We start from the raw sequence: 13,762 nt of genomic DNA on the forward strand, positions 1-13,762 counted from the left end.
TATGGAACAACATAGTCTGCCGGTTTGGTGTACCACACTCTCTCGTATCGAATAACGGGAAGCAGTTTAACAATGACAACACTAACCAGTTCTACGAATTGCTAGGTATCCATAAGAACTTCTCCTCGGTTGTATATCCCCAGTCCAACGGACAGGTCGAGGCGGTCAATAAGATTATCAAAGTCACGCTGAAGCGTCGACTCGATAACTACAAGGGCAAGTGGGCAGATGAGCTACCAAAGGTCTTGTGGGCCTATAGGACGACCACAGGGGAAACACCGTTCTCGATGGCTTATGGGGTGGAAGTGGTCCTCCCAGTCGAGATATCCATTCCCACCAGCCGAGTGATATGGTATGAAGAAGATAAGAACGTCAAGCGAATGGGCTTAGAGCTTGACCTTCTGGAAGAGAGGCACATAGACGCGCATCTAAGGCTCGCCTCGTACCAAGCCAGAACAGCCAGGTACTACAACAGAAAGGTCAAGCATAAGCGGCTTAAAGTGGGAAAGGCTTAGAGCTTGACCTTCTGGAAGAGAGGCACATAGACGCGCATCTAAGGCTCGCCTCGTACCAAGCCAGAATAGCCAGGTACTACAACAGAAAGGTCAAGCATAAGCGGCTTAAAGTGGGAAACCTCGTTTTGTGAGTGGTAACCCCAAACACTAAGCCCAAAAACTCTAGGGTACTGGGCCCAACTTGGGAAGGACCTTACAGGATAAAGGAGGTTGTGGCTAATGGATCCTATCGACTCGCCGAAGTTAATGGTCGAGACATCAAGCACATTTGGAATGCAGACCAACTAAAGATCTACTATCAATAGCGGCGATAACGGTCGACCTAAAGGTTACACTTAGAAATTTTTGCTCAATTTTCTAGTGTATTTCTGCAGACTAAAAAGTCGACGTGAATAAAAGTTCGTCTGAATTTTCTACTTATTTTAGTCTACTCGTGTGAATTTTATCGCTCGACCAGAATCTACATATTTGAGAATCTACTATCTACGTCGACCAATCTTACGATGAAGATAAGTTAAAGACTATCTTCGACGAGGGGGTAGTAAGGCTAAATAAGGCCGCCCCAAGGCCTTTAAAGGTAGCAAAGTGTGGTAAGTCCTGGCTAACTATACTTAACCAAAAATTTTCAGAAAATTTCAAGTATTTCTACAACATCCACAACAAGCATCTGTATAAAGAAAAATGCATTATATAAATAAATAAGAAAAGAGTCTCGACCTTATGGCCATTACAAAACAAAAATTCAATGTTTCGGCCTGATGGCCCTTTAAGAATTATAAAAAAAGAAAGAAAAGTAGTCATGGCGCAGCCCTATCCCTCGGCGTCTGATCATCCCCCTCGGCATCTGGAGCCCTCTCTATCACCTCCACCCTCTCGTCGTCAGATTCGTCGAGGAAAGCCAGGTCGACATCTGGACGCTTCCTTAAGAAGCGGTCGAGAATCTGCTCCCCAACAGACTTCATCAGAGTGAGCTGAAGTTCCTCGAACTCAACAGAGTCTTGATAGGCGTCAAGCCTCTGGGAAACAAGATCCTCAAAAGCTTCAAAGGACTTGAATTGTTTGACCCGCTCCTCGACTGTGTCCTTGAACTCCTTAGACGACTTGAATGCATCGATTTGGGCGTCGATCGAGCGGCAGAATTCCTCCGACCGAAGGAACTCCTCGACAGCCTCTTTCCTTTTCTGCTGAAAGATAGGCGAGGCAAGGAATACCTCGACTCCCTTAGAGCAGCCCTCTTCAAAGCTATCGCGCTTGGCTTTTTCAACCGTCTCCTTCAAGGACTTGACCTTGGCTTTCTCAGTCTCTAACTCTGAGGAGAGCTCGTCCCAAACGGCTTCCAGCGCAAAGATCTCCTCCTCCGCAGCCCTCGACAGAATGCCCTTCTTCAGCAGAGCGTCGAGCTCCACATAATTTAGGAGCGTAGCTTCGAGAGCCTGGGAAATGAAAAAGAAAGGCAGAAGTAAGTACAAGTCAATTATTATATAAGGGATAAGGTCGAGAAATGAATAAGACTTATCGAGACTTGGCAGAGCACCACTATGCACTGGCGATCCAGGAGATCCATCCCCGTAAACTTGTTCCAGGAGTCCAAGTGAAAGTGTGAGTAGATGACTTAGATAGGAAGGCTGAAATGAGGGGGAAGACGCATAGCCCAATCCAGGTCGTGGTTGACCATATCCGAGACCAGGAACTGGGGGTCGTTGATCTTCGACCTCGGCATCACGAGGGGACCCTCAGGTGTGGAAGGGAGCTCCAGATTTGCAGCGACCTCGATGCTCTTCCCTCTGTCTAGGCGTCGGGAGGATCCCTCGACCGACGAGGGGCCTTGCGGCTCCTCCGTCCTTACCCTCTTGGTGCCGGGGGTAATAACGAATCTTCCCCGAGATTGGACCTCAGCAGCGCTGGGAGTTGGATCGACTTGGGCCGTCGCTTGGCTCGTCGACTTTGAGGAGGCCTCACTGCCTCTCTTCCTTGGCTTGGGGGGAACGACATACCTCATGTCAGAGGGTACTGCTGCACAATGAAGAAAAGTCAGGCCTAAGAATCTCTCGACTACTTTCCTTTTTTCTACTGAAAGGTTGGGGGAAATAAGACCCGACTTACCGCTGAGGAGGTCCGCGGGTGGGACAACTGGCTCGCACAGAGGCTCAAGGATAACCGACAACCCGTAGAGCAGACGGTTCTCAGGTGTGTTGAGCGCGGTAGAGCTTCGTCTGGAGTCGTCGAGGGATAGGATATGCTCGATGCGTCCAAGCGCAGCTGTGGAGAGCCTCGGTCGGGTAACGACTTCACCTGCACAAATAGCAACGCATGTGAGACTGCTGCAAATAGAAGGATGTCACAAGAGTACAATAAAAAGGAGACCTACAATATTTGATGAATACTGTCTGTGTCCCGAGGGGACGCTCACCGTCGAGCGGTTGGGTGTTGAAATTACCGTCAAGGAAGAAGAATTGGGGCTTCCACCCGTGACAGCTTGAGGTCTTCTCGACCACAACCGGAGGGACGGGAGGTTTGGACTTGGAGTGAGTAGAGATGCAGCAATGGGCCGGGGCCCGTGGGCCGGCCCGGGCCCATCCTGATATAATGACGGGCCGGGCCGGCACGGTACAACACTGTTCAAGGCATGGCCCAGCCCATAAATATTGGTGGGCTGGGCTGGGCCAACCTATATCGGCCCATGGGCCGGCCCGTGAAAAATTATAGGCCAGGCCGGGCTGGGCCGGCCCGTTTAGGCCCATGATGGGCCGGCCCAGCCCGGTCCATTTAGGCCCATAATGGTCTGGCCCAACGGGCCCATCAAAGCCCACTATGGGCCGGCCCAACAAAATTGTGTTTTGTTTTTAAGAGATAAAATTGATATTGTAAGTCATATAATGATTTTGTGAGAAAAAGAAAGAAGAAGTTGTCTGGAAAAGAGAAAAAATTACTGTCTAGAAAATATTGTTGCGTCCATGGCGTGGAAACCAAATTTTGGAAATACTGATACTCTGATAGTGAAGTGATAGGCGGCAGCACAAGCACATCAAATGAATTACGTTTATATATATATATCCATTACAGTCACATGAAGAAGTTTTTTTTTTTTTTTTCTAAAAAAATGTAATTGAAAAAATGATTATTTGATTCTCGAGAAACTTTTGTAAAGCAAAAAGAAAGCAATTTACAAGTGACGTCCTGTCAGGTTGGCATATATATATAATAATAATATTTTTGTGAAGCACAATGAATTACGTTGAATATATATATATATATATATATTTGTGAAGTGATAGGCAGCAGCACGAAGCACGAATTACGTTTAATATATATATATATAATAATAATAATATTTTTGTGTGAGAAAGAGATAGAAACTTCTGTTGGTGTCTGGGACTGGGAAAGAGAGAAAAAACAGAGGCTTTGCGTGGGAAAGAGAGAAAGAGATGAGGGTTGTGTGTGTGCCCGTGCCTGCGTGGGAAAGAGAGAGTGCTAGAGTGAGGTTGCGTGCATGGGAAAGAGAGACTGATATGGCACTTCATGAAGTGATATGAAGTGATAGGACGGACGTGCAAATTGTAATAAACGTTAGGGCCGCGCTTCCATCTCAGTTTTTGCCTATATGTAGCCGTGGAAACGTTTCGAATGTTGGAGACGTGCTTCCATCTTAATTTTAACTTTTTATTAGTTTACAGTTCTTCACTTCTTCTAAAAGGAGAAAAAAAAACTTAAAAGGTATAATTTATTTTATTTGTTGTTTATTAATTTTATATTGTTATAAGTTAATTTTATTGTGTAATTATCTTATTTAATTTTTATTGATAATGTTATGTTAATTTATTGTTTTTTTTTTGAAGTAATGGCATCATCACATGGAAGGAACACTAATGTTTCAAATTTGGTGATCAATGAAGAAGAACAATTTAATGATCCACTTGAAGAAATTGGAGCTGACTCAGTATCTCAAGTTGGTGGCTCATCTGATGTGACTCGTAAAGGTAAAAGAAAAATACAACGAACTTCACCAGTTTGGAATTATTTTGATTTAGTAATGCGTAAAAATGAGAATGGTGTAATAGAAGAACGTGCAATTTGCAAAGTATGCAAACAAGACTACACATGTAAATCCTCTTCTGGTACTGGTCACTTAGAGAGGCATCGCAAAAAGTGTGAAGCTAAGCATGGTGTAGGTGGTGTTGATTGTCGTCAACAAACACTTCAATTTAGCTCTGATGGTCATATGACCAACAAAGAGCTAGAGAATGGCACGCTAGATATTTGGCTAGTGCTCAACAACCAGTTAGTCTTGCAGATGATCCGGCCTTTGAGGAGTACATTCAAAATGCTTATAATCCACAATATAGGCGTGTTTCAAGAACTACCACAAGAGCTGACACTATGAAAGTATTTCATTCAATGAGAGAAAATTTAGTTAATGAATTTAATTCATTCACCAAGGCCATTCATGATGTCATCATGGAAGTTTTTGATTTTTATGGCATTAAAGAAAAGGTTTTGAGCATCACATTTGACAATGCATCTGCCAATACTGCTGCGATAAACCTTTTCAAGACAACTTTGAAACCACAACATGGTGGAACACTTTTTCACCAAAGATGTGCTTGTCATATTATTAACTTGTGTATTCAAGATGGCATGAAATTTTTTCAAGGTTATTTGGAAAATATTCGAACAACCTTGGGTTAGGTAGCAAGTTCTGGCTCTCGAAGTGAAGAATTTCCTAAACATTGCAAGAAACCCAGAAAACTTCCTACTGACGTGGGACACTGATGGAATTCAACATATTTGATGTTGAACGCATGCCTACCATACAAAGAGGTCATAACCACGTATTACAACTTGAAGAATCCAACTGAGCCGCTTCAAGAAATTGATTGGCAAATTGCTTCATGCTTCTATAATTTCTTGAAGGTTTTTTATGAAGCCACTCTCCAACTCTTAGGTGTGTATTATCCCACCTCTCCTCATGCATTACATAAATTGTACGACATTGCTGCAACCTTCGATATGCATAGAGATTTTGACATGTTTAGGGAATCTGTTGAGTTCATGGAACAATAGGGGAAAAACTGAAGGTGCATTCTGACATCATAACCATTCAAAATGTGCAAGTAAAAGTTAACACTTTATTTACTGCATATAATGAAAAATATGGAGGTGGCCAAACAATGTCCCCTACACCTTTAGCGAGTACTACATCTGTACCACACGGTTCTTCATGGGAAAGTATGATTAGCTACACCGGATTTGGTTTCGGTGCGTCATCCACATCTTCAGCACGTAGTGAATTGGAAAACTATCTGGAAACAAATTTTGCGGCATTCATTTTCAATGAGCAAGGTGGTGGTCATGATTTCAATAAGTTTGATATTTTGTCATTTTGGAGATCATAGTCAAGAACTTTTCCTGTGCTTTCTAGAATGGCACGTGATATACTAACCATACCAGTGTCCATAGTTGCAAGTGAACAAGTATTTAGTTGCAGTGGTAGAGTACTTGATGAACGGCGTGCACGCTTGAATGACGATATTCTGGAGGCAGTAATGTGCGTCAAAGATTGGGAGGATGCTCGCAGAAGAAGCCAACAAGTTCAAGATGATTAGGTTGATGATTTTGAAAATTTAGATATTTCTGATACTCCTACTGGGAGCAATACATTGTAATTACGAACAATATCTATTTTTTAATGTTTTTTTTCTTTGTTTTGGTAATTTTGTAAATATCTTATGTATAATTATTCTGATTGTACTCTTTTTTCCTTACTAAGGTTTTATCCCACTGGGTTTTCCTTAGAAAGGTTTTTAATGAGGCAATCGTAAATAAAATATATCTTTTCATATTCCCATTGACTATTCAAACATTTATTTTTGTTAACTTGTTTAAAAATAAAAAAAATTAAAAATTACATGCACAGATGGGCTGGCCCATTTAAACCCATGATGGGCCAAGATGGGCCTTGAATGGGCTAGCCTATCTAAACCTATGATGGGCCAATATGGGCCGGCCCATTCAAGGCCCACGGCACGGCCCATCCTGGCCCACGGCACGGTCCGGCCTGGCCCACGTAAAGTTAGCACATGGGCTGGGCTGGGCCGAAGTAATTTGTACATGGGCCGGCCCAGCCCGGCCCATGGCCCACGTGGACCTAAGAAGAACGGGACGGGCTAGGCCGGGCCGGCCCGTTCTTGCATCTCTAGGAGTGAGCTCCAAAATAGAAAAAATCCCTTTGACCAGAGGAAGCCTTAAGGGCATAATAGTACAAAAATTCCTCAACGGTTATGTCGAGGCTCAAAAATTTTCTCCACAGGATGACCATGGAGTTTATTATTACCCAGTTGTTGGATGACAGCTGGGCAGGGGAAATCCTGTGAAGGCCACAAAGGACCTTCATGAAAGGGTGAAAGGGCAAAGTCTGCCCGAAACTGAGGGACGGCTTGTATATGGTCATATAGCGGGGATGAGGGTTGTGAGCCCTGTCGTTGGAGGTTGGGATGATTAAGTAGAAGTGGCTAGCGTCGATCCCTGCGTCATTGAAGGCCTTCAGGGTGACCTGGGGTTTAATCTTCGACGGGTTGACATCCGTTACCATCCCCGTAACGTCACTTGTCGACGCCAGTCCATAACTGCTCCCCCCAGCAGGGCCGACCCTTAGGCCCTCATCCTTGACTTCGAGGAGGATCAGCTCATCAAGGTGTGAGGTCGAGACCGACCCCTCGGGGTACTCCTCCACCTGGCGAAGCAGGGAGTCCCCACTGTCATCTGAGGATGTGCTTGGTGTTGCAACTTCCTCAGGGTCTTCCCTAACTGTGGAAGTGGAGACCTCTAACTTGTTTGGCCGGCATGATCTGAAAATAAGCACAAAATGGGTCGAGGTAAGTACCTAGTGGTTGAGAGGCCAAAAAAAGAATCAGGAAAGAAAAGGCTCAGGACAAAATGATCCTAGAGCCAGGAACTTCGACACTAGGCTCACACAGCCCAGAAATGGGTTTTTAACTCGAAAAGAGCTCACCAGGGTCCCCAGGGACCCATAAGTGAGTTTGAGAACCCTGACGTGGTCCACTGAACCCAAGTAGGTGCTACCACGACAGTATTCAACCCAAATTAACACGACATTATTCAGGTAAGTTCATTTTTTGGTTATGTGAACCTTTATAGTGTTAGTTTTTACAGAACCAAGTCCAGAATCACACTAAGAAATGAAAGGGTGCCAGAAGACTTACTAGTTCTTGAAGAAAGCCTTAGAACTGAGAAGGAGAATCACGAATAGGTGGTGCACCCGGAGATTGAAGTCGGAGACGGTGGTTCCTGGTGAGAATTCGGCAGATTAACAGTGTTCTGAAGAATGGATAACCATAAAATTGTGTCAAGGGGCATATATATAGGCCCGGGGAGGGAAGCTCAAGAGACCGAGAAGTCCTAATGACGCCAGATCTCGACCGTCGAATTTGAACCGACCTCATCCAACGGTGAACCCGAAAAGACGTGATCGAACGGCTGGGATAAGAGCGGGAGAAATAAATATGATCAGACGGTTGCAACTTTCCCCTCGATTGTCACATGTCGCCAGGGTATAGGGACGTGACCGTTGACATGATTGACGAGACTGTTCCACTGCCTGAGGTACTCGCTGTAATGATGGTGCAGTACCTACGAGCGGTCACCGTAGTCTACAAGAGGGAATCTTCCATGTGGATCTCTCGACGCTACATAGCCTGGAATATCACAACGCGACATCCCATGCTAGGGGGTAATTGTTACACCACAGTTGAGGGATCGACCTTTCCTCTAGGTGACAAGCGCCGAGGACTCCCTGTTGAGGACCGGTCGCTGGCGTCGAGGGAACCAGTGTGTCCAGAGTGCCCTTTAGACGTCGAGAAGTCACGTGCGCTGATGCGCGTCGAGGGCCTAGCCCATGTGGTGAGGACTCGACGTCGAGACATCAGACCGGTCAAATCCGCTGTCAGTCCTGGGGAAGATACACTGTATCACCTACCGCCACTGTTGGAGTCAGGAAATCAAGCATCGGGTAAAGAGTGGTTAACCTGACCGGGAAGCAATAATCAAGGAAATCCAGCTACCAAATCTCCAAATTAAGGGATAGAGGTTGATCTCCCCGGAAAGTGCAGGGGGTTTTTCACATGTATAAGGCCTATAAAGAGAGCCATAAAAGTTCATTAAGTTTTTTACGCTCTTACTTAAAGACTTCTACAGAACTTGTAATCTACAACATATTAGTGCATGCACAAGTGGATGTAGGCAAATAATTTTAACCGAACCATTATAAACTCTCGTCTCATTTACTTATTCAGTACCATTAATCCTTAATTAAGACGTGAGTGATTAGTGTGAGTATTCTCGAAGAGTTATAATTTTTTGTTGATTAAAATCCACCATCAACAAATATATTTTTTTTCCCCAACCAAACCTGGTATATCATCTTATCATTTGGTTTGGTGAGAGTAGTTAAAGTCAACTATGTATATCCAAAATATTTATTCTCATCCGTTTGTTTTGTTTTGATGGAATTCATCCGTTTGTTTTTAGTAATCGTAACGTCTGAATAAGGCTTTTTTTTTTTTTTTCCCCTTCCAAATTTATATTATCGTAATAAAACAAACAACGCTAATCATCACTTTCCACACCACATGGGATGAAGCGGCTAGAATTCTATATAATGAAGTATGGACACATGAAAGTGTTAAAAATTAATTTTGAGATTTTTTAATTAATGTAGTAGTTGAACCTTGATTATACTTTAAAATTTTCTACGCGGTTGTATTTCTTTTTTAAGACTGTAAGTTGTTGTCTTTCGATATGCTCAAGTAATACAACACACCTTTTTATCTTCCCATCTTCTCTCCTTTAACGTTTTCTCCGATTTCTTTTATTAAAAAAATCCATCAGAAAGGCCACATTTTGTTTAAATATAAATCACAGTCAAATCTCTCTCTCTCTCTCTCTCTCTCTCTCTCTCTCTCTCTCTCTCTCTCTCTCTCTCTCTCTCTCTCTCTCTCTCTGTTGTATATAACTAGGAAAAATGCGCACTATAACTAATTTTTGTTGTTGAAACTTGAGAGAGATCAAAATGGCGGAGAAGGAAATGGAAACATCAAGCCACTGCTTGGTGTTGTCCTACCCAACCCAAGGCCACATCAACCCTCTGCTCCAATTCTGCAAGCGTTTACGCCACAAAGGCCTCCACGTGACCCTCGTCACGGCCAAGTCCATGCTCAAAAACCTCCACGTGACCGCCGCCTCCCTGATATCCATAGATACCATCTCCGACGGTTACGACGACGGTGGACTCCGACAAGCGGGGAGTACCGACGCTTACTTAGACCGCTTCTGGCGAGTTGGGCCAGCGACTTTGGCCCAACTAATTAAGAAGCTATCGGGGGCCGGTCGACCGGTCGACTGCGTAGTTTATGACTCCTTCCTGCCTTGGGCTCTCGACGTGGCCAAGGAGTTTGGACTGGTCGGAGCTGTTTTCTTCACCCAGTCTTGCACCGTGGACTGCATATATTACCACGTCCATCGAGGGTTGCTAAGAGTCCCGGTCTCGGAGTCCGGGATTTCGATCCCCGGGTGTCCGCCATTCCGGCCTTCGGACTTGCCGTCGTTCGTGTATGATACGGTGTCGCACCAGGCTGTCATCAAGATGGTTGTGGATCAGTTCTCCAATGTGGAGAAAGCTGATTGGGTGCTTTGCAACACGTATTATGAGCTGGAAGAAGAGGTGAGCGCCGTACAATGCTATTCAATTTAGTATTATATGCTATAAACTGAATAACTGATCTATACTGATGGATAGATTTAGGGGTGGTAAAAGTGTAAGGACGTATATGTATATGTTTTTAGTATAATTGCAAGAAAATTTTAGATCGGAGGTCATAAGTTCTATCTCTTATTGTGTCAAAAATTTATATAAATTGGGAAAGAAATTTAATATAGGGATAAATTGATATGTTTGGACAAACCAAAATCAGAAAAGAAATAAATTATGAGATTTTTTTTTTTTTTTTTTTAAAGTCGGAGATGGATTAGAGCGATAAAATAATTGCCCTTGCCTTTAATTTTATGATTTAAGTTCCATAATATACTTTTATGTACTTTTTGTGAATTAATTAGCTACCCAGCCAGTTTTGTTTGTTTACCATCTTCTCATGATAAGAGCATTGACGTAAATTTCAAAATATTGATCATGTATTCATGTGAAAATATTTACTTAACCCAAATACATACATATATACAGGTGGCTAACTGGATGATGAAGATTTTACCCCTGAGGACAATTGGACCAACAATACCGTCCATGTACTTAGATAAGCGACTTGAAGGCGACGATCAGTATGGTTTCAGCCTTTTTCCATCACAAAGTGAAGCTTGCCTGAAATGGCTAAACTCACGCCCAAAAGGGTCCGTCGCATACTTGTCGTTTGGGAGTTTAGTTGACGTTGAAGCCGAGCAAATAGAGGAACTCGCCAATGGTCTTAAGAGAAGCAACTGTCACTTCCTCTGGGTGGTCAGAGCATCAGAAGCAGATAAGCTCCCAAAAGGGTTCGTGGATGACACATCTGATAGAGGTTTAGTCGTTTCTTGGTGTCCTCAGTTAGAAGTTTTAGCAAACGACGCCGTCGGATGCTTTGTCACGCACTGTGGTTGGAACTCCACTTTGGAAGCCCTTAGTTTGGGAGTTCCTATGGTGGCTATGCCACAATGGAGTGACCAATTTACTAATGCAAAGTATATTGTGGATGTTTGGAAAGTTGGACTTAAAGCTCCGACAGCTGATAAAGGGATTGCAAGAGGAGAAGCCGTTGAAAATTGTGTGAAGGAAATAATAGGAGAAAGAGGAAAAGAGATGAAAAGGAATGCAATCAAGTGGAGTTCATTGGCTAAAAAGGCTGTAAATGAGGGTGGAAGTTCTGATAAAAACATTGATGAGTTTATAGCAAAATTGGGTCACTAATTACCGCAATTATTATTTTTTTTCATTTTTATTTTGTTCAAATTTCACAAACACTGATCAATCGTGGACAAACTAGCCTCCTCTTAAAGCTAGTAGTAGGGTATTTCATATTGCATGATAATGTAAACCATTATTAATGACTGCCTAGATGTTATAATGTTGCAACATCTATGATATCTATCTAGTTTAATAAATAAAAATCTCTCTTGACCACTGAGCTCACTATTTTTAGATTTTATAATATTGTTCGATGCCTCTTTTCATACTGCTTTTTATTGATTATCGACCGGGAAATATACAAATACATAGAGATAACAATGAGGAATGGTGATTTTATTTTATTTTATTTTTAGTGGCTACAATGATGGTGTTAATCATGCTTCAGTATTCTGAATTTCTAATTTGATTACGATCGTTACTGGTGGTGGAACTTTTGACCGGCGGGCAGGCTCGCTGCCCGAATTTTTCGGGTTTAGCGGGCGGGCCCATATGCCGGCCCAACCAAAGTGGAAATTCGGGCTCGGACAGCCCAAACTTGAAAACCTCGCCAGAGCCCGCCGCCATGTAGGCGCCGTCAACTGCCATCCGCCGGAGTTTTTTTTGAATTTTTCCAGCCAAGCCCGATTTGCCCGAATGCCCGACTGCCAAAAAATCGTGAAAACGGTCAAAATTCCGACTGTTGGTGCCCGACCCGAATTTTGCCAAAATGCCCGACATGCCCGAATGCCCAAAAACCCGTCCAACGGCTAGTTTTTGCCCGAACACGCATGACCCGCCCGAACCCGAACCCACTGAACCCTAAACTAGCCGTTGCACCCCGAATTTTTTGAAAAAAAATCAATTTTTTAACCCAAAAATTTCCCTATAAATACCCCCCATCCCCCACATATTTTTCTCACTCAAACTCTCTCAATCCCTCTCAATTTCTCTCAATCTCTCTCAATCTCTCAAATCTCTATCACAATTTTTCCAAAAACTATCACATTATCCTAAAGCTCTCTCTCTCAAATCGCACTTATTTTTTTATAATGGATCCTTTTGGTTATAGTGGTATTCCCGTTGATGCCCAACACAACGTGGAAGAAGGACAATTTCCCACTAATGAATTTGTTACGTAAGAATCTACTAATCCGAGCCCTGTTGGACGTACTGGAGGTCATGGTCACAATGGTGATGGGTGTGGAGAAGCGGCGACGGCGAGTGCCAGTGCGACTGCGTCTGCAAGTGTTGCAACCTCTAGGAGGAAATGCAAGCGCACCTCGATAGTTTGGGATCACTTCGACATAATTGAGGAGATCAACAATGAAGGTAACACTAAACATATAGCTCAGTGTAAATATTGTTTATCTAAATTACAAGGTGACACTATTCACAGCACCACACATTTGAGAAGACACTCCGAACAGTGTCTTCAAAAGCTTAGCTAATCCGGCGGACTCGAACTCCGCCAAACACAATTATCTTTTGATCGCGCAACCGGTGGTCTAACCACTTAGAAATACGATCCGCAAGTATATCGTATGGAAGTTGCACGAATGATAGCTGCTTTAGATCAACCACTTAGTTTTGTAGAGCATCCCAATTGGCAACGATATATTAAGGTTGTACATAATCCTAATGCATAGTTCACTTCAAAAACTACTCTTAGGAAAGATTTATTAAAATTATTTAAAAAAGAAAAAGAAGCATTAATAAACTTTTTACACTCGACTAGCGGGTGTGTTGCGTTAATGATAGATATTTGGTTTAACGTTGCCAATAAAGATTATTTAGTTAAAACTGGACATTACTTTAAAGGATTTGATTTAGATAAGAGAATATTAGGTTTTAAATGTGTTCTAGGATCACATAGTGCGGATTTAATATGTAATACCATTTTAAATGTAATTGATGAATTTAGATTAAGAGATAAAGTAATGGCTATAACATTAGATAATGCTAGTGCCAATACAAAAGCAATTGAGTTTTTTGAAAATGATTTAAGTTTATTCGGTGACGGTATTATTTTCCACCAACGTTGTGCATGTCACGTAATTAATTTAATTGTTAAATCCGGTTTAAAAGAAATGGGTAATCACATTAAAAGAATTAGAGATAGTCTTGCATGGATTCAAGGTAGTAACCAAAGACAAGAAGATTGGTTTAGGTTCTTACAAGTATTAAATATACCTCCTAAAGCATTAGCGTTAGATATGCCTATAAGATGAAACTCAACTTACATAATACTTCAACAATGCATCCCCTATAAGGATGCTATAACAAACTATATGTGTGCAAA

At 42.7% G+C, this 13,762-nt stretch overlaps 1 protein-coding gene across 1 annotated transcript; it reads left to right on the forward strand.

Moving 5' to 3' along the window:
- Positions 1–9,600: 9,600 nt before the first annotated feature.
- Positions 9,601–11,484, forward strand: LOC21390818 (UDP-glycosyltransferase 74F1). The gene is made up of 2 exons (XM_010097278.1): positions 9,601–10,251; positions 10,768–11,484. Exons 1-2 carry the CDS (start codon positions 9,601–9,603, stop codon positions 11,482–11,484), a joined length of 1,368 nt encoding a protein of 455 aa, XP_010095580.1.
- The last annotated feature ends 2,278 nt before the right edge of the window (positions 11,485–13,762 follow it).

This window comes from Morus notabilis, unplaced genomic scaffold (assembly GCF_000414095.1).
Source record: "Morus notabilis unplaced genomic scaffold, ASM41409v2 Scaffold579, whole genome shotgun sequence".
In the NCBI taxonomy this organism is placed as follows: Eukaryota; Viridiplantae; Streptophyta; class Magnoliopsida; order Rosales; family Moraceae; genus Morus; species Morus notabilis.

Bases quoted from the DNA above. Each gene is read 5' to 3' on its own strand.
- LOC21390818 (XM_010097278.1), top strand. From the start codon at position 9,601: ATGGCGGAGAAGGAAATGGAAACATCAAGCCACTGCTTGGTGTTGTCC. The intron at 10,252-10,767 runs GTGAGCGCCGTA...ACATATATACAG, and splicing joins ATTATGAGCTGGAAGAAGAG to GTGGCTAACTGGATGATGAA.